At 42.7% G+C, this 21510-nt stretch overlaps 1 protein-coding gene across 1 annotated transcript in view; it reads right to left on the bottom strand.

Moving 5' to 3' along the window:
- Positions 1-4274: 4274 nt before the first annotated feature.
- The window catches only part of SPNS3 (sphingolipid transporter 3 (putative)), a 38359-nt gene continuing 21123 nt past the window's right edge, over positions 4275-21510 (bottom strand). Inside the window, exons 9-15 of the mRNA XM_033078609.2 lie at positions 20899-21095; positions 18932-19084; positions 15687-15876; positions 13071-13136; positions 6973-7071; positions 4929-5097; positions 4275-4442 (exon numbers count right to left, since the gene is read on the bottom strand). Of these exons, the coding sequence (XP_032934500.1) occupies positions 4930-5097; positions 6973-7071; positions 13071-13136; positions 15687-15876; positions 18932-19084; positions 20899-21095 (873 nt within the window). The 3' untranslated portion in view covers positions 4275-4442; position 4929. The remainder of the gene's footprint in view (positions 4443-4928; positions 5098-6972; positions 7072-13070; positions 13137-15686; positions 15877-18931; positions 19085-20898; positions 21096-21510) is intronic.

Below are 21510 nucleotides of genomic sequence, written 5' to 3'. Positions count from 1 at the left end.
TTACCTCTGAACTCAATTTAAAAGAATTTTCCACAGTAATACAGAAAAATATTAACTGTAGGAAAAGACCCACCAGAGTGTATGAGCAGCTAAAGTCAGACCTTGGTGCCACAGTGTGAGCTGAGTCCTGGGCAGGTTGGGCTTGTTCATGGCACAGACTCCTCCTGGTTTTAGGGACAGGCTCTGGCTGTGTTTGTGCTTTGGTTGTGTTTGTGCTTTGGGTGTGTTTGTGCTTTGGTTGTGTTTCCCAAGCCTGCTCCAAGCCCCTCAGCAGGGTCAGGCCTGCTGGGATGCAGACACATTCCAAATCTGGGCACTTCCAACAGGGCATTTCCAAAGCACCTTCCTCCAATGGGATGTGACAGCATGCACATTAATCTCTCCAATTACAGCCATTTGACTCTTGCAGGGTATGAAGGCAATTTAGATTTTAATAACAAAACTGTTAGGAAACATGAAATTACACAAAGTGACACCCACACAATTGTGATCAGCTACACAGCATCAGCATCAAGAGCCTCCTCATATTAACCTTTGTTTCCCTTATAAGCCAAAAGCTTTCTAAGAACCTTTCTAAGGCTTTATTGGATTACAATGAGGGTAATTATAGCACTGAGATGAATCCAGTGCTCTCTTGTAATGGAATACAGCCAGTTCCAGCTACTTGAATGCCAGCCTGACTTGGCAGGGCCCCACAGACACTGTTCTTTCATGGGTTTTTGTCATTCCAAGGGATGAAGTGACAGCTCCCCAGTCTCAGGAGCCCTCACAGGCAGAATGGGAGAAAATGCTCAGAGGGGGCCTGAAGAATGAACAGTGTTAGCAAACCAGCAGAAGGATTTCTCAAGAAAACTTTTGCCATAAAAGTTTGGGGATAATGGAGGACTTTCAGCTTTCTTAGTTATTTCAGCATTTATTTCAACAGGCACTGCATGTGCCTTGTATTGTGGGGAAGGGAAAGAAAAAGAAGAGGTGATGAATCTACTGCTAGAAAAACCCTAAATTCAGCTACAGCATAAATATGGGTGATTGGGCCTTTCTGCACTCATCTGATGCTATTCTGAGGTGGAGAGTGTCTATCTCCTTTGGCTTACTTTCCATACAGGAATTCTAGAGATTCTAAGCCAAGAGGACTCGTGTACCTAAGGGTAAAGGCACCAGGTGAGCTCCAGTCACTGGGCAGTGCAGGGCTGCAAGGGGAGAGGAACAGGACAGAATTCAGCCAACTATTCTGAAATAGAATATGGGGGGAAACATCAATTTCACTGCTGGAGTACTGCCCCAGGGCACCTGTGCAGGTGCTGAATTTTTCAGTAGAAGTTAGGAATGAGTTAATACAAAACCAGCCATCAGGGTTGGCACAACTCTGAGCAGTCATAACTGACCCAGGCTCAGCACAGCCCTTCAGAACCATCCCCTGAGCCTTTTTCCCCATTTTTGACACCCATGGCTACATCAGCAGCATTATAAAGTTCACAGCTGTTCTGCAAATCAGTCTACAAAAGAAATTTCAGCTGGAGAAGTAATGAGGGCAAAGAGGAATAAACCACAAGGTGTTCTTAGAAGAGAGTAACCCAGACAGGATCTCCAAACCTGTTGCCTGGGAGGCCAAGCTCTGCCATCTGCACCTTCAGCCATGGCACAGTGAGTTCCTGAGGTGCTGTGAAATCCCAGAGCAGAGCACAGCACAGGGCTACTAGTTTGGGAAGGAGAGAAAAAGTTCCATGAAACATCTCTGGCAATTAAAATTCTGCTGACAGCAATGTCACACCACATCACTATGGAAGAAGTGAACCCTCTGGAGAAGTGGTTACACAACCTGGTATTGTGACTTAGACATGTCCTGCCCACTGGATATCTTCACAGGCATTTGGCAGAGCCTAGAAATGATCACAGTTCTGAAGGCAATCTTTATGTAAAGCAGAGCTCTAAAACTTGTTTAAAAAATATCCACACAAACAGCAATAAAGGTCACCTGTCTCTGCTTTGGGAATGAGGAAGGGGAGGAAAAGATCAGAAGGATTACCTGAATGGACTTACAAAATCCCACCTTGTGGAGCTGTTTCTAAGTGCCTCTTACTTACTGTTTTGATTGGAAAGAGCAAAGAACAAATATTAAGGGTGGAGGAGAATATACAAACAATTACAGGCAATATAGGTTTTGACAACTTGCTTGATTATCATTCAGTTGCTGCAAGGGACAGATTCCCTGCAGCAGGAATGCTGCAAAACAAACAATCTCAATAACCAGCAGCTTCCAGCAGCAGCTCTTTCCAATGTAGACAGAACATAAATTTCTTTATATTTATTTATTTTATTTATTTAAAACCCTCAATTTTTCTCCTCCTTGGAACCATGGAAAACAACTAGTATTTCAGTTGAGGCCTGAAAACCTTAATTCCTTCCCTGGCCATGTGCCAGGACTCGGTGACTTCCCCTAAGGCAGGTTGTTGGTGGCATGAAAAGACTGTAATATCTGAAATGGCTACAGTGCAGCACAGCCCCCTCCAGCACTGAGATAAACCCTCCATGCAAAATTTGGTGACACTCACTAAGAAGCAAAACCAAGATATGCAGAAAAGGTTAAAAATTCTACCCCTCAAACAAATCCTAGTGAGGAAGTTCCATCTTTAAGAGACAGGACCAAGCAGCTGATGGAAACAGCTTCCCTGCCATGGAGGCAGAGGCTCCCTGGGCTGTTCCAGCAGGTGCTGCCCCTCTCCATGGGCTCTGCCAGCAGCTCCCAGTGAGACAGGACAGGGCAGCTCCAGGGAGGCCCAGGCACAGCTCAGATTATCCAGCTGTTAATCCTGCTAAAGGCAGGGAAAAAACCAAACCCAAAAATAGACATCCTTTGCCAATAAATTACAATGAAAAAAGAGAGGCATTCAAGTAGATGGGATGACTAGTCAGTGTGATCCTGCTCATTTCTAGGCACTGACTTTCACAGAGGAGATTGGAGTAGGAGTAGGAAGGAGCTGGCCATGGGCTGCTGGTACCATTTACAGAGCAGCATTTGGCATCTCTTGCTCATATGTCAAATACGTGCCTGCACAGTGTGCCAGATGCAGCTTCTGGTGAATTTTTAAAGAGGAATTTAATGCTGACATAACAAAAGTGATAAATTGCTCAACTGTTTGCAGGGCAAATCCTGAGTGTACCAATAGAGAAGCACATGGAGCTGCTGAAATCCTGCCATGGCTGAAGCACTTAGGACCTTTGCAAGCTTATGCATTCATATCCAGTAGCAAAAATCCGTGCTTGGATAGGGGCTCCCTGGGACCACAGGAGTTTCCAAAAGGTCAGTGGTATAATGGCCATGGCTAGTTCTTACAACCAGAAAAAGTTGCTCAATCTTTCAGAATATGAACTTCTGTTTTAAAGACAATTCTTATTCTCTTACTGAGTATCAAAAATTTCTTTATTATTTCCCACAATAGTCACATTTCACTACCTAGGTTTAAGTCAGATTTCAGAACAGATTTTTTAAACATTAGGCAGACAGAGAGAAGAACAAAAACCTGCAGTAGGTGAATTATGCTATTTACAGTGACATTAGACATTCACAGTCATTACAGGAATACTGTGCTTTATGATTTACTGGGAGAATCATGCAAGATTCACAACACTTTGTAATTCACTTGCCAATATCTTCCTCAGGCTTTGGCTTTAAGGTGCTACTGGGAACTAAGCCAGGACAAACAATGGAAGTTGGTCACACTGGTCATGGCCTGTTTGGTACCTGGCATGATATTGTGACAACAGATACCACATCCCAAACCCCTTCACTTTGGAGATGAGAGTTCAAATGGACAGTTACACTGAAGTGCTTTTACAGCTACTACTGCCCCCTCATGAGGGGAGATACTTACCCAAGGCCTGAGGATACAGTGAAGAGCCTCCAAATATCAGGAAGAGGCAAACCATTAAGATGTTACATATTAAATTATCACAACCCTCCAGTCTTGAATCTGACATGGCTTTGATAGTTTTTGCTTCTCTTAGTCGTTTTAGACAACTTAAAACACTCTTTTTACTATTTACATTTTCCAAATTCTACAGGCAAATGTCATCCTGCTGAGAACTCAGAGGCCTCCCTCATCTCCAGGAGATGTTGTGCTTCAAAAGCTCCTGCCTTGCTGATGTCAGCAGTCATGCTGGTGACAGCTCTGTAAAACACCCTCTGGAGCTCCCCAGCCCCATGGAGGACAAGGGGAGTTGCCATATGCCAATGCATGAGCAATTTCTGACTCACAGTCAAAAGCATCCAAAAAAGTCAGTATGCAGGATTTTCTGCCATATGGAGGAATTGTGATTTGGCCTTTTCCCCAGCTGTATCTCATTAAGCAAAAAGGAAAGAAAAAAGGGAGAACTTCCTTTTCTTCTGTGCAAATCTCGCCCCAGAATTCATCTTCCTTTGAGGGACAGTTCAGTGCTGGTACCTGGAAAACCAAGGCAGAGCAGAAAGAGGCTGTAAGGATCCAGGTGGTTGAGGACATGGCTCTGTCCAATTCAAAAGTTTCTTTCTGAGTCTTTTACACTTTGAACGTGATTTCTTTCAGGGAAGAGGGAAAGTGCTACAGAGAGAGAGGACTGGTTCTGCAGGGCTGAGAAAGGTCAGAGTAGAGAAAGAACCCCATGTTCCATGGAGTCTGCAGGGGTGCATTACAGTAAAGGATGTTATTTCCATGTACTGCAGCACTGTGCACTAACAGCAGTTTTGCTTGTGAGCTCTGTGGACTGTTTTGCCCAATGTGGAAGGTTTGCTTCATCGGACACTGTGCTGGGATTTTGCCTTTATCTTTCCTATAGAGACTGACGTGGCATTACCATAAGGCAGACATGAACATGGTTTAATGTTACAGGGACAATAACTGTGTCCAAACAGGTCACCAGAGCTGGATGAAAAGTCATGAACACACAGACACCTCAGAGCCTCCGCGCTTCCTCCCGATCCTCCTCGATGTAGAGAGATGTCAGGAGGAAAAAGCCTCCTCCAAGGACCCCAACAAAAGCACAGATGACAAAGCTGTACTGCATGCTCCTGAAACTCCACTGCAGGGATGGCCTGCTCCCAGCCTGGATAGCGTTGGAGATCTGGGGAGGGAACAAAGCTGCCATTAATCTGGAGTGACACCTCCATCCTCTCCTGCTGTAAACACACTGTTGGCAGTGTGGGCCTTGAAAAGAATGAAAGAGGCAGAATAAAAGATGAGAGTTTGTTTCCAAAGTTTGTCAAACCAGTACCCAGCACACCTGTACTCCATTGCTCTCCAGCTTCCAAATGGTCAAGAAATCTCATGTTGTTTTACACCTCAGTGCCTCCAGTCACAAGGGCAGGAAGCATATTTTACCATTTCCTAGCCCATCTCCAGACTGCCAGCACAGGATGGGCATTTGGCAGTGACCTTTAGCATTTCTTGATCCTATTCAGTAGCTTTCTGCCTCCCTTATTGACATCCAGTGGAGGAAACAGGGGGTCAAGCAGCAACACTCATGAGACAGGGAAAAGATGGAAATTAACCCAAGAGAAAGTGGGGTCTGCTTTTGAGCCAAAAGGCATTTAAGGAGTCATGGAGTGACACTGTGAATAAGTGGGAGGAAGAAAATACCAGACAGGTGGTTTTTGCACTGGTGGGAGAATGAGGTTGTAAAGGCTATAAATTATACACATGAATTTTATTTTTGTAGACAGAAGGAAAATCTGATTTCCAGAAATTCAGTAAGATTCAACACTTAACCCAGGAACTTGAAATCTCTTCTTAGCATAAACAAAGAGATAAATGGTGAAAGCAGTCATTTTTATTCCCACATTTGTTCTTGATGGTTAGAATACACTGTGTGACTTGAAATGCATAAATACAAGACTCTTCAACCTTTACTGGGTTTCTATGATTATTTATGACAGTTTAGGAAGATAAGAGGAAGATCAACTCTAAATGGGTACCTAGGGACTACAGCAAGCATAATGGCTGTGATACAACCTAATGCATTTAATTTTAAAATGCTTAGTGAAAAAATCTCTGGAGTGCAGAGGGAAGAAAAACAGGCTCTGCAAAAGAAAATTCCCTGATTCTTCAGCCAGATTTGAAGCTAAAAGTTTGGCTGAAGCAGGTTAGAAAACACTATCAGGACATGAAAGCAGATTTGGTGTTTAACCAACTGTCAGGGGAAGTGTTGGTGTATGGGTTCACAGAACACTGTTAACTGGGGTGAACTTCTTTAAATAAACTTTCATACAAACTAAACTTTAAATCAACAACAAGGACTCAATCTCCCTTGTCAAGTAAAGCAGCAAACTCAAAATGGGTGCTTTGTTAGCTACTGTGTCTTAAAGTGAATGAAGGAAGGAAATGAGACTGACAGATACAGTCCACTGGAATAAAATGAATGAACTGCACAGACAAAGCAGTATGAGGCTGATTTGTGCAGAAGCTCCTAAGATCAAGTAAATGTAGGAAGGGCAGAGAAATCAGGTCTCAAGGAGGGTGGGAATTCAGGGTTAAGGTGATTTGAGTCCAAAGCTTTAAAGTTCAAGCAGTATCTAAAGACAACATTGCACCACTTCTGATCTTCAAGAGACCACTAACTGCAAGATTTCAAGCTTCAAGATTTGAACTAAGTCTTGGGTTTTAACACATTGAATTAATTTCCATGAAACTCCTCACAAACTTAGCAGAAAGTGCTCAAATCCCATGACACTGTCTTTGCAAAAATGTATGCCTCTAAAAATATATGAGTCTGCAAATTTAAAATAAATTTCTACACAGTGCAGAGAACTACTCACACCTACAAGCAGTATCACAGGACCAAGTGCTTCATGCAAGTAAAAACATTTAGAAAAATGTCTCTGTCCTAGAAATTGAGTAATTTCTGGTTTTGGATCAGATAGTGCCTATGATTCTTTGAGTGTATTTCAGTTTCTAGATGTTTTACCCTAAGGAAAGCTCAGTGAGGAGAGAATTCACTTACAATGCCAATGAGGTATGGGCTGCCTGCATCTCCCAGCAAATGGCTCACCAAAATCTGCAGGGCAATGGCTGTGGACTGTCGCCTCGGCGTCACCACGTACTGAAACAAAGCACAGCCCACAGGAGAGGGACATTAACACAGAGACCTTCAGGAGTGTCCAGCTCTTCTAGAATATCCCAGAGACATCCACAGAGCAACATTTATGCAGTTCATATTCAAACACTGTTTACAACTTGGGAAACAGAAAAGTTATTCTGAGCAAAAGGGTACACTGTGTGTTTTGCCTAGGAAAAAAACATCCAAGAAAGGAAGACACAGGAGAAAATAACAATAAAGTAGCTAAACCATGACTGCCATGCTTCCATACACAGCTCAGAGCAGCTTGTACAGATCCCCTTGGCCATGCAGCCAATAGAAGCCTCCACCCAGTATCCCTTACAGTCACAATGATGTGCTAATAAGGACTCAGCACTGACAGTCTCTCAGGAAATATCTTCTGATCTCTGTCAGCAGGCCTGCTCTAGATTGCTAAGGGAAAGTGGGGTACCTGGAACCTGGAATTGCTGTAAAGCATGTCAGCTGGGACCTTGCAGACCCCTTGAAGACTGAGGACCCAACCTGCCAGACCAGAAAGTGGCTGGTGATGTTTGGATGGTACTGCCAGTAACAGAGACACAAGATGCTGTAGCAACACCACCCCACACTGATTTTGTTTTTCAGTGCACAGTTTAAATAACAAGTTGGAGAAGAAGATGGGGTGCACATCCAGAACATAGCAAAGCATCATGTAGATTATAACTATTTTGTCAAATGAAATACAGTAATTTGGGGGTAATAAGAGCTTTATGCCTGTGCTACTGAAGATCAACCATGCCTGAAGAAGCCTTTCAATAAAACATTTATGCAAAAAGCATTCACAGTCAGAATGCCTCAGAAGCAATTTCAAACCTTCCTACTTTTGTTTTCCAACCACTTGCTCGTATCAGAAACAAAATATTTTCTCAGTCCTCCATTCCACAGTTTGGGGGGTTTTCTTAAAACTCACCTAAATGTCAGTAAGCATGTCTCACACACTAATTAATAGAGTGATTGGTGTTTTACCAAGGGACAGACTTAAGGTGTATGATCTGTACTGTGGCTCTATCATTGCCTTCAAGGAAACATGAACATGCACTATAAATTGGGTTTAAAACTAAAAAAGACCCTGCTATCACATTTAATTTAGAGTTTTGGTCCTGCTTACCACATACTGCAATCAGTTTCAGTAAAGAACATGAGAACACTGTCAGTGCCCCTCTTAGACACCTGGTTTCAACCTTGGATACACAAATCACTCTCAAACCAGCATTTCTGCACCAGCAAGAGAGCTCTGAGGAGCTGGATTAGAACAGACAGCCTCCTTCCTTCCTTTGCACACATGCAGCTAATGCATAACCTGCTCCATTCCTGGTCCCTCCAAAGCAGATATTTCTAAGCATGGATAGAACATTTCTTTTTCATTAGGAATATTTAGGTAGGGGGCTTCAACAACAGTAGATATTAAACCAGGGATGCTTTGGAGATCTCTCCAGAGTTACAGAAAACCACTGTGATGTCAGATTGCCATGACACTGCATCCAGACCCCAGCCAGTGTAAGAGCAGAGTGATGTGAGATTGGCTGCTCTGAAATCCTTGTCAGCTGTGGGATGAAGGAACAATCCAGCAGCTCCTTCTCACTGAGGCTAAAGCACACTATGACCTGCACTGAGGGTGTGCAGTCTACCCACATTTTTTTTTCTCTCAGAACCTGCCTGGCTGATGAGCATGCACACTTTGTGAACAGGCTCTCTTGTACACAGACAAAAAAACTACAATAGAAAACTCTGAGCTTGGGAAGCAGACCTGGCTATGACAGACTGTACTAGACTGGAGAGTGTCAGCTCTTGGCTCTCCGAGGTTTTCATGTATCTGTCCTAGACTCAAATTTCTTTTATGGATAATGACAGGCTGTGTTTGAGAAATGTAAATCAAATATTGTTATGCACTCAATATATCACTGGCATTGCAAGCATGAGAAAAGCTAAATGTACTTTGGCTCTCCCAGTGCCTTGCACCACTTCCTTACTACCTTTACTTAACATCCCATATCTGCAACTACAAGAGATGGAACAAAACTGTAACAAAAATACAAGAGAAGGATGGGATGTTTTCTATAGTTTCAGGGCTCATAGAAACTCTGCCTGTGCTAGTACTCAGGTTCTTCTGCACAGCAGACACTGTACTCAAGAGCTCAAGGCACTGTGGGATTCACTACAGGGACTCAAGCAGCCATGGGGTCCTGCCTGGCCACAGGGACTGCCCAGGACCCCACAGGTCCCACTGTGCAGGAGTGGAGGTGACATCTGAGCACTCCTCTGAGAAGATCCAGCCCGGATGCCTGGACAGAGACCCAGGTGCCCCAAACAGGTGCAGTTTGCAGATCCCTCATGCTGTCTCTGGAGCTTTCAGAGACCCCCCTGCAGACTCTGCCACAGAGCTGTAGCTGAAAAAGCAGATGGAACACACAGGCTGCTGAACACTTCTGTGCCTCCCATGGCATTTCCAAAGACAGGACACGTTGGTAGCCTTCCCAAACCCTCCAGTTCCAGCATCTCCTACACTATTAGCTGCCAAAAAACCTGAAATACAGAGTTCCATAACCTCACAGATGGCAAGCATGTTTCATAAAGAATACTCCAAGTACAGCCTCCTGGTAAACCAGCAAGGCAGCTACAGCACTTCTCCATTTGCACATTAGGACTGTAGTTGTACAGCAGGTACCTTTGTGTTTACACTGAATAGGAGGCACAAAGGTGGCTACATGCAATGCCTCTTGATGCACCAGCCACAAAGGGAGGAAGTCCTTATCATTCAGCCAGCATCTTCCTTTGTCTTCAGCTCCACAGGTCACAGGAGAAATTAATTCCTAGCTACATTGTCTGGCTAGTAGTGCCATGTGGGAAGAAAGAAAAGTGATTTTCATGGTAAAATAAGAACATGCATTAGCAAATCCAGCTACATTATCAGAAGTCCTATCAGTTCACATAGGAAACAAGGCTGAAAGAGAAATTACTGCTGTTATCTATGGCACCCTTCAGTCAATATAACACTGAACTCATGGGGTTTCAACAGGATGAAACACAACTCCCAAGATTGCCACTGAATGTGCAGACATCTACAAATTCAGCTAGATTCCAGCATTTTTCTGATAAAACAATTAGTAGCATTTAGAATTCTAGAGATCCAACCCAAAGCACATTTGTGGTAATAAACTTGATGTGTTCCCAGGAGAACACAGCACCACAGAGCTCTGCTATATCAAAATTTTCACCTCCCCATTTGTTGCTAATTGATACAATATTGCTGGCAACTAACCCCACAATATTCTAAAATAAATGGAAGTTAGGGATGTTGGTCACCTTGGAGACAAGAACTCCCTTCTCTTCTAGATTTGCATGGATCCAGGATATGGCAATGATGCTCCCCACAGATTTCCTGCAGGCTGCAATGTGATGCAGCATTCCCTGAGAAAGCTGAGACTGGAGTGATGGAACTGAACAAAAACCCTTCACAGGCTTTGCAGTTTGGATTCAAGAAGGAGTTGCAAGAAAGAGCTGATAGTTACCATCTGCATGACTGTCCTCACCATGTATCACCATTACCTAATTCAGTGATGTCACCTTCCTCTTGAACAGTGACAGAAGACAGAATTAAAATGCAGATGTAGGAGTTCAAAGAAAAATAAATTGGGAAACTTAAAAAAGTTGGTGCCTCAATTCATGTAAAAAGAATGGCAATGGTATTTATGCTTGCTTCTGGTGCAAAAAACCCCAATTATTTCAAAATAAAAGAAGAAATAGAAGATAAGTAAAAATGTCAGTCTGGACCAGGGATAGTTTTCCTGCACCTGTTTAGTGCTGCAAGGCTTCAGCTCTTTTCTCATAGGATAATTGTTTCTGACCATTCTGTGAAAATCAAACAAGAATTAAAACCCTCTTGGCTGCTGGCTGAGATTTTAAGCAAGCAGCCAATTGGCTGGCATTATTTACTCTTTTATTAAAATTCCAGAGTGTAGAAAACTGACATGTAGAGAGCAGCACCGTGAAAGAGAACATAATGCACTGTCAGTGTCAGCAGGACTTTGCTGAAGACCCATGAAATGTAAGTAGTTCTGTTCTTTCATCTCAATCAGAATGTAAAGAAAGATTTTCCAACTATGAAACACAAAGATAAACTCATGTCAAGGCAAGATCAGGCAGTGGAGGGAGAGTTGTGTAGTGCTTCACAGCTGGTCCCTTTGGTCACTAGAGTGCTCAGCATTTGGCAATACACTTTCTCATCCTTTTACACAGACACTGTAATAGGGATCCTTTGATCTCTGCTCAGCTTGTTCACTGCTCAGCTTTAGTTAGCAGGTAGAGATACCAAGCTGTATATCTGAGCAACCCAACAGTGCCAGAGACCTCAGGGGTAAACTTCCAGCTCCTGTGACAGAAGGAACAGTGACCTGTGTTCCACTGGAGACACAGGCTGCAAGGCTTTTCCTGTCCTTGTGAACTGCTGTTGTGCATCACTGCATGTTGTGCTACACATGAAGGCACTCACTGTGGGTCCTCAATGAAAGATTTATTATGACCATGGAGTTTGCAGCAGCAATCTGCAAATAGATTTCAGCTCCCTTAGTATGAAACAGTATTAAATAAAATGGAAAATGCTCATGTGACTCTTGCTTGGGAAGATCTCTGTTCTGCTGTCCTTTAACTTTGTCCTGATGGCTTTACACAATTTCCCCACTTTCAGGGCCACCTGCAGCTTTGTGCCTGTCCCACACTGTCTGAACAGTCCCTGTCTCACAGGGAGTTTCCTGCTTGAAATATTTGGGTTACCATCACATCCAGTTTTTCAGCACAGGGATCCCAAAGTAGAGTTTGGGTCTCTTGGGTGATCCAGCACTCTACTTCTCATAGAAAAGGGTAGTGTCAATTTAAATATGTCTTATTTATATTTTTGTCTTATGCCCATGGGTAGCAACAAAAGAATTTTCAATCATATAAATAACTTGGGTATTTAAATCAGCTTTCTGCAGGCTGACTATCAGATATGAGCATTTCTTTGCTTATTGCACTGATAAACCATATTCAACTTATTCATATTATGGATTATTTAAAAAAAGATTATGTAAAATACTTGATAAGACTATAATGATCTGTGTAGTTCAGCAATCATAGTATCTGCCCCAGGGTTTACACAGACATCTATTAGTGACTGTGAAGCTACAACCTAAATGAAAGGTTGCCAAATTTTTATTTAAAGTAAAAACTCAAGTAAAATTAATAACTCTAAAAACCTTTGAAATGATAAAAAGAAGCTGCTCATCACAGTCTAGACAAACTGTGCTACAAGATGTGTGCTTTTCACATCACTCCTTTCTAAAGAAATTACTGATGACAGAATCCAAATGAAATCATGCACTGCTATTCCTTGGCTTGTGGTGTCAGTCCTGGAATTCCCAAGAAGCCCTTAAGCATCACTGCTGACCTGGTGCTCTGGCAGTGTAGCACCATTTATGAATTGGACTTGCAAGGGCTGGAATTCACCTGCACTGTATTCTGTACTAAGGGAACTTGCTATAGTTCATGAACTAACTTTGCCTCATTTAGATCATCCTTTCAAACCTCTGGAAAACAAAGAGAAAGCCTGATTATAGACACAAAATGACCTTGTTTCTGGTGCAGACCATTTTCTAGCCGATATCTGACAACACAGAGCTGTAGAGAAGCCCAGAACACTGTGGGTACAGGCAGCACTAGAGAGTACCACGTGCATGAGGTTCCATCCAAATCAGGACATCTCCCTGGGATTACAATAACTTGGACCACTCCACCACCACACCCTTATTGCCACTGGCACCCTTGCCCAGCCAGTACACTGTGGAAGTGATTCCAAGCAGGATCCCAATAAGGGGATTCTCTGTAGGAGTTCATTCATCTGTCCCCAGAAAGCCACCAAGATGCAGGCTTAGGAACAATATAACATTGACAAAATACTTGAAATAAAAAACAGTTTCATGAGCACTTACCAGCAGTATGTCTGTCACAACAGCCCAGTTTACAGACAAAAACAGCTCTCCAAATGCAATAAAAATCTGCAAAACAGAAAAAAGCAGTGACTATACTATACTATACTATACTATACTATACTATACTATACTATACTATACTATACTATACTATACTATACTATACACTGCATTGCCCTTCAATATTGTGAAGATGAGGCAGGCTCACTGACTGTGCTTATCTATGTAAGAGTTGTCCTACATACCCATTACTTCTAAATTATACACCTCTGTCTATGCTTACAAACACTAACTTCATCTTAAAGGTGGGGAAAGGAACCAAAGAAGGTTTTTGAGTCACCAATCCTCAGCAGGAGAGTCAAAATAGGAAACACATACCACTCTCCCAAATTAACTGCTATGCACTACTGAATCCAAGAAGAGAAAAGCAAGTTCCATGGAAAAAAACATTCAGCACAGGTTTACAGAGTGCACAGGGATGCAAATGAAGCCAAGTGAACACCCCTGTGCCAGTACAAGTGCTCTTAAGGGCTCCTTCAGAGAGAATTTCCAAAATGGAATGGATTCCAAGGCATCTCAAAACCTTGATGTCCTGTGGGAAATCCCTAATCTCCATCACAGATAGAGACCCAGCCATGAGGAAAAGGGGTTGAGAACTGAACAGTTCTTACAGCTGTGGTCTCAGAAAATATTAACCCTTTCAGCCAGCCCTGGACACAGACTGGAGCAGCCTGCTCAGACTGAGCAAGACTTGAGGAAAGCACTCAAGTTACACCATCGAGGTGGAGCAGTCCTAGAAAGCAGAATCTCTTCAGAAACACAGGCCATAAAGTCCCATGGTACCTGGCACATTATTCTAGCTACTAATCAGACTGATGGCAAATTGTTACAACAGGTGCCAGCGTTGGGTTTGGTAGGGTCTTGGCCAAGATGCTGTCCCTGGTTGATGAAAACACAGTCTAGGAAAGGCACAGGGACAGACTCAGATGTTTTTGGAGGGGTTGCTTACATTCTCCTAAGGAGAACTAGGCCTAGGATATCTATAGATATCCTGCAGATAATAGATATAGATAACAGACCTAGGATATCCCTACATTCTGTGATTCTTGTCTGTCCTGTTCATTTGTTTTCTTCTCCAAACCAGTTTGGGGCAAAAAGTTCCTTGAAGCATGAGATACTGAGTATAGACCATATCCAGACATCCTTTCCTTCACAATGCTTCAGATTAGATATAAGGAAGAATTTCTTCCCTCTGGGGGTGGTGAGGCCATGGCACAGAATGCCCAGTGAAGCTGGGGCTGCCCCATCCCTGGAACTGTCCAAGGCCAGGTTGAACAGGGCTTGGAGCAACCTGTGCTAGTGGAAGGTTTCCCTGCCATGGCAGGGGAGTGGAACTGGATGAGCTTTTAGGTCCCTTCCAACCCAAAACTCTGATTATATGACTCTAATAAAAGGTATATTTTGGTAGCTCCAACCAAACATATTGATTCATTCATCTAACAGAGGCTGGCAAATTAAACTGTTGTTCTCTACCTTTAATGAAAAAAAAATCCCCTGAGGAACACACTAAGAGTGGAGCTATGTGGGACCCTGAGAAGCAGAAAAAGACAATGGCTAATTCTTCTGGGCACTTGGATCCCCACTCTGGGATCCAAAAATAATCTTCAATTTTACATTTTGCTTTGTGTGTACACTCAGACAGGCAAAACCACTTGTGTTTTCTCTTAGTGTAAAGGTATTTTTCCACAGGAACACACATTCCTGAGGAGTCAGAAGGAAAACCTCTTTGAACAAGCATTATTCTTAGAAGCAAAAAACCTGCAAAAGTGCCCTTTTGCAGAGAACTGTTGATTACTGTAATTTCCTTTACTTGGATCCTCTTATTTATGTTAATCATGGTGATTTTGGCTGTGGAGTCACAGGAAAAAAGCACAGGAGTCTTTCCCTAGCTGTTACCAGATTATAGTTGAAATAGGGTTTACATTCAGTTCCCTCTTACAGGGATTTTTTGGTTATTCCTAGCAAGTTTCTGTTTTCCCCTTTCCTGAGAATGGAATTTAAGTGATTTATACTTTAGTTTGCATTGCCAAAAACTTGACTTTGAAGATCAGCTAGTGATCTGGGCTTTTGCAGGTGAGGGCTAAATTATTCTTTGCAACAATAGTGTGTATTGTACAGTCCCAACTACATGAACCTTTAAGTATTGAGAGAGCAAAAATAAATAAGAATACTAGATTAGCCACAAAGCATTAAAAATTAACATAAGATTGAGAGGTGTTTTAACTACATTTTTGCAGAAGGGACATGTTTCAATGCAGCTAAATGTACAGTCACTATTCTGTGCTTCAGTGTGGGCACTCTGCAGGACCTGAGGCCTGGTTTTTGTGCTGTCTGTCCTTTATCCTGTACCAAGGACTGCTCAGTGTGGCTCTGACAGGACAGACCTCAGCTGTGGCAGCATCAGAGCTTACCTGGATACCTTGTCACAAGTCACTGAAACCTTGTAATGGTCTCAAAGACTGCGGAGAATTCTAGAAAAGCCCCCCTCCCCTCCTCCTCCCCCACCTTCCCATTCTCCCCAGGATGCCAAAAGCCATTTTTCTAATTGTCACTTACAAAAGTGGAAAGGATGTTTGTCTGGGCCACCATCAGAGCTATGTAGAGACACAGGGCAGACATGAACATGCTTGTGGCACAGATCAGAGGATCAGCTTTGTTGTTTATCTTCCTTAATCGTCTTGCAGCTTCTGCCCCAGCAATAATACCCAAGATTCCTGTCCCTATGGTGATGCCTCCAAATATCAGGCTGGTGACAAAACAAAGGATTCAGTTGAGCATAGTAAGACTGCACTGTGGAAAAATAAATGGTGTTAGCTTGTACCTGTAGTTTCAGAGGAATCTTTAATGGGGAAGTTGAATTTTATTTCCCACTCCTAAATGGATGCAATCCCAAGCCTCAGCAGAAGCTGTGGCTTTGCAGTGGTGACTGTATCCCGTGGAGAAGATATTTTCCCATTTACAGAGCAGGTGTTATGCACCCAGGCTCAAGGAGGGCTCTGCTCAGTACAGTCTGGCTTGGGCATGCTGTGATTTAGAGGAGACACAGTCATGGTGGTTACCCTGTGAATCAATCTGCCCAGCCATCCCTGAAACACAGATGGAGTAACCCTGTATCACAATCTGCTGCCTTGGAAGAGATCCTAGCACGTGGAATGATACACATCTAAATTACAGCCCTCTGGTTAGCACAGCTGAGATGAGTCACTCCTCTGACTATGGGAAACACCTACCACTTCCCAGAAGAGTTCAAAGAATACTGAATAGGTAACTACTGCCAGGTCCATGCAGCATTTTCTGAACACAGAGTTTCCAATACCATTCACCTTTGTGTGTCTGCAAATGCAAACGTGTTCTTCAGGAGCCACAAGTTCATGTTTTAAAAGAACATGTCTGAATAGTTTAGAAGATTCAGCTTCCAAAGGGACTTCCATGTGTGGTTTTGTCTCTGTCCCAGTGAGACCCCCCCAATAACAAAGCAAGTCTCTTGCACAAGATCACTGGTGCCACTGCATCCTAATTCTCTGAAGGCAAGCAGGGACAGGACCAATGTATTCTGAGCACAAGCACTTCTGAATATTTTAGAGTGCTACATGATAAGTTCTGTGCATTTTCTTCAGCTTTTTCTAACTGCAAAGCAAAGTAACCAGCTGGGATATGATCTATAAACTACAGCACACCCACTTCTTAATTTCTCTCTGACTGATTAGGAAGAATTCAGTAATTCCACAAGAAAAAAAAAAGGTATTGCTATGCAAGATAACAAACTCTAAGCAAATTTGTACTCTCCCTGCAAGTTCTTCAGGATTCTGATCCCTCACTGATAGTGACATTATAGATTGTCACTAGGCAGAAAAATCTCAGAGATTTGTTCAAGAGAGGCAAGTTCCAAGGTGACATTAGTTGATTGAAGCATTCATGGAATAGTGTTTAGAATATTCATGTATTGTAAACTGGAGTTGAAATAAACCTGCAGCTGGAGTAAAAGAGAACAGCAAAAACTAAATCCAAACACAGTTCAGTTAACAGGGAGTAGAAAAACACAGAAGCTTAGTACTGGGGAAAAGCCCCTATGGGATCTTTTGGGGTCTGAGAATGCTTACTTATCTCTCTGATCTGTTTGTAAGTGTTTGCACAAAGACCTGAACAAAAACTTCACACTGCCTATTTATTTTATTTTATCTACCTTGAAAGGACTGAGACTTGAGTCAGTTGTGGAGCCATATGACTCTGTGTTTCCAAGGAGTGTAAGTGACACAGTCCTGATCCTTAAACAAAGTCTGAAACTGCTGAACAGCCAGAGGGGAAAACATCTTTAAAGCATCCCTGGGCAGGTCTGGTAATGTGCAGCTCAGTTCTTCCAGCACCATCAGGTCTGACACAGTAGTTTATATTCTGTTTCCTTACATCCCCTTGGAATTGCAGTCCAAAACCAGCCTTATGTTACTTCTGGCATGAGCTTATGCCAAGGTTATATTAAAAGCATCCTATAAGAAGCAGTACATGAGGTTAAACTATCAGATGCTCTGTTTCACTTCCCTGGAGACCATGTCTGCTCTAACAACACTACTGTGGAATAATAATTCAGAAGTGGATTAGAAAACAAACTAGAGGCCAACACCTCAACTTAACAAAGGAGGTACTTAAACTGCATCTGTGAAGAGATACAGCCAAACATCTTAAACTGTTCAGTTCCCTCATCTGCCTACCCCAAACCAGACTGCTGTGTTTCACTCCCTTCCCAGTACTGCTCATCGATAAGTAATGTGCCACTGGTGGCATCCATGGAAGGACAATTCATTTCCCAGTGAAGGATTTTGGGATGACTCTTCAATCCATCTGGTTTTGCTACAACTCAGAAATCACTTCTGAGTTGACACAGTTATTCTGTTGCAGAAAAACAAAAAAATTTCATTAGCAGAAGACACTTTCAAGGTGTAATTACTGCTTTTCCCTTTAATTGTCTTTACCTGGAAAGGCCATGCAATAAGCACTTAGTTCTTTGAAATCAATTAAAAAAGCAGAGACTGAAACAAGAGTTGGGACACCTCCCAGAGAAAGGGATACTTGCATGGAGACCACTGATAGGGAGTCAGTCCCAATCACTGTTACTGTCATCACTGTTACTGAGGGACTCTGTGAAGACTCAAGAGGAACAAAACCTTCTCTTCCTCGGTGGGGAAAAGGGATCTACAAAAAGGTGTGTTATGACTACTTCAAAGTGTCCTACTAGTGTAAATTCCCCTTCTTATACATATTTGATACCATTCATGAATCTTCATTGGTCTGGGCATGCTCTGTAAGCAGAGCTCTGCTGGCACAGTTCACAAGATCCTGGTTTATGTGATGATATGATACTACATCAAAATCATCAAGCTTTCTTCAAGCTGGGAGCCACAATGAACTCACCAACATGGCAGGGATTATAAAACCAGAATAAGAAGAAGATAATAGGCAAGTTACTAAAACACAGGATTAAAATATACTTAAATGGGTATTTAAGTAGCTTGGAATGCACAGTCATTTGTCAACTAAAAACTAAAGCTGCTCCTTTTTCCCCACAAGTGTTGCTACTACTGCTTCTTCCCACTTCACTGAAATAGGGCTGGCATCATCTTTCCAGTTAACTGAGTGCTCATAAACAAACAAACAAAGGGGAGTGTCTCAGTACCTGGAAGCAATTTAACATTCACAGCCCATTGCCTTCACAAGAAGTGCTCGGTCACATCCTCCCCTTTGCCTTGCAAACAAGCAGTGACTGAGCACTGCAGTGTTCCCAGGTATGCTCCACAGGCACGGCTCACCTGATGGATGAATTGCACGATTTTTGGAGGCATGGTGGGACAATGCCCTGGACAACCTGAGCTCTGTACAGAAACAGTGGCATCCACACTCCCAGGGCTCCAGTGACAAAGGCCATGGCAGTCAGTCCCAGCGAGGAACAGACAAAACTACAGCTGAAAGTCAAAAGAAAACAATTGAGAGATATTAGAAAGAATGGTGTGTGAGGAAAAAGGGAAAAGCCACCTGCAACACCCAGGATCTCAAGCAATAACAAAACAATTCATTCAGACATCTTGTAATCAAAATCCACTCCCTTGAATATCTGAACTCTGATCAGGCATCATTATGAAATTCAACAATAAAGCACTAATTAGAGCAAAGGGTATGACCTGCTGATTTAATGTTAAATCCTGGTCTCTTGCAGATTTCATGCCAACTTCTGCCAAAACAATTGCTGTGAATTTTTTGATAGGAGAAGTATAACAATAGCAAGTGAGCAAGAATTTAATGGCTTAGTAGGTAAAGGAAAGGGTTCTATGTGCAAGTCTAAATGCCTCAGGTTTTAAGTTGTTTCTGTAACCAGTACAAATGAGAGTAACATCTGGGTCTTCTGAACTGTGAAGCTGCAGTGGCTGAAGGACTCCTTAACTCTACCTAAGTGAGTAAAAATAGACCCAATCTCCACAGCAGTTTCAGACAAAAGGAGAAGCATTTTTGAACACTGTCTAAACCTTGTCTCCCTCTTGCCCTATTCTAGGAGAAAATTAAATTTTTGCCAGACTCTTTGTCATTAATTGGTCAGAAGAAAACCCTCTTTGAGGTCAATAGGGACGTATGAAATCTTAAGACTGCTGCAAATGACCACCAAGCTAAAGGATTTGTTAAGAAATTAATCTAATTCTCCATTTTCTAAAGATAAAGTGCTCTTGGACTTGATTAAAAGTGGAACCACATAGTTTTTTAGCAGTATGTCTTTATGCTTTGGAAATCAATTGCCCAAGGAAAAGAAAATAGGAATCAATTGCTAAAGGAAAAGAAAATTAAAATACAGTTTTACACTGGAACATCTCTGTAGGAAAGTAACTTTGAAGATAGTCTAGTTGCTGAAACGTCAGAAGGGTTCATTTTTGATTCAGGAAAATTTATTTTTTTTATTCACTTCAGGATGCAGTGCCTACAAATGGTGATCCTACAAACCCCACCTCTAGCATAGCTGCTGTTCAGGATGTAAAGAGGATACAGACTGGGTGGGCAGTTAGAAAGCGCTGGATGGTCAGGAAGAACACTCCAAAGACAAGCAAGGTCCGGGGGAGCGAGTGTTTAAAGGCAAAGCGCTGGGCAGAGCAGAGCAGAGCCGGCTCTGGCGCAGCTGCACAGCGGCACCTGCTGTTCCCAGCCCTCGCCAGCTCCTCGTCCTGCCCGGCACCGCCTCTCCCCGCCTGGCTGCGGGCTCACAGGAGAGAGGAACCTGCTCCACTCAGGATCGTTGTGTGCTTAAAAGGAGCATGGCATCTGCCAGCCACAGCTCAGCCCATCAAAACACATGGACTTTATAAACCATATTGGGGTCCCACAAATTCTGACCTCACAGAGAGCCTGAGACATGCTAATCCAACCTTCCTCAGGTGCTAAGAATTATAAATAAATTGACACCAGAAAATGATGCACTTTTAACAATCTAGCTCCCATAGGGTAGGGAAAATTTAGTAGGAAGTAGAGCTTTAGATTCAAATAGGAGCAAACTGCCATCATAACTTCACAGCCCTTCCCCTCCTCAAAATGGAGGATAGAAGAATCAAAAAAAATTTTAATCTCTTTTGTAGCATTCCTGTAAAAAAGTGGAAGAAATATTTTTACTAATGCTATTTCCATCCTCTTGCATACAGCACATGGCTCAAAGGAGTGAAGCAGGATTCAATGGACTTATTTCTTATCATGGAATGGTGACTCCTCAACAGAGAGAACCTTTGTAGCTCAAACCACTTACTTCTGGACAAGTGATCCCACATCTTGACACCAAGTGGTCTTGGCAGTTCTGTGTAAATCTGGCTTCTCATCTGGCACCTCTCTCCGTATGGTGCCGGAGATGCTCCGTGCTCTGTGTGCTGCTGTCCTCCTCTGCATCCTGTGAGGAACCAGCAGAATCAGGAGAAGCAGTGCCAGTCCTCCCATGCAAGGAGTTACCTGTAGACACAAGGTTGGTTAGACCAAAGATCTCTGTTTTCTTCCAGCAAGAACTCCACAGCAATTCCAATTGCGTTAGAACCGCTATCAGAAAATTGCAGGTATGTTCAGAAATAGATGTGTGGTTTAGGTCATATTTGTAAAGAAAAAGAGTGACTTTGGAGGAAGATAATAGATCCTCCCTCTCCATCATACAGATACATGATCACTCCTCCCTCTGATTTTGAAAAAAGACATGAAGAAAGAAAACTGTACTGTAGTATTCCAGCCACAAACACAAGAATCACTGATGCAGTCACCAGTGTTACCTGGATAACATCAGTGTAACTCCAGTAAATATTCTGTGCTAGCTGATTTTGTATACAAGGCATGAGGCTCTGACAAAGTGCTTCCAAAGCACTGGGTGTCTCAGTGA

Source organism: Catharus ustulatus, chromosome 22, assembly GCF_009819885.2.
Source record: "Catharus ustulatus isolate bCatUst1 chromosome 22, bCatUst1.pri.v2, whole genome shotgun sequence".
Classification (NCBI taxonomy): Eukaryota; Metazoa; Chordata; class Aves; order Passeriformes; family Turdidae; genus Catharus; species Catharus ustulatus.
Note: the sequence above shows the minus strand (reverse complement) of the source record. Positions and strands in the feature narration are given on the sequence as shown.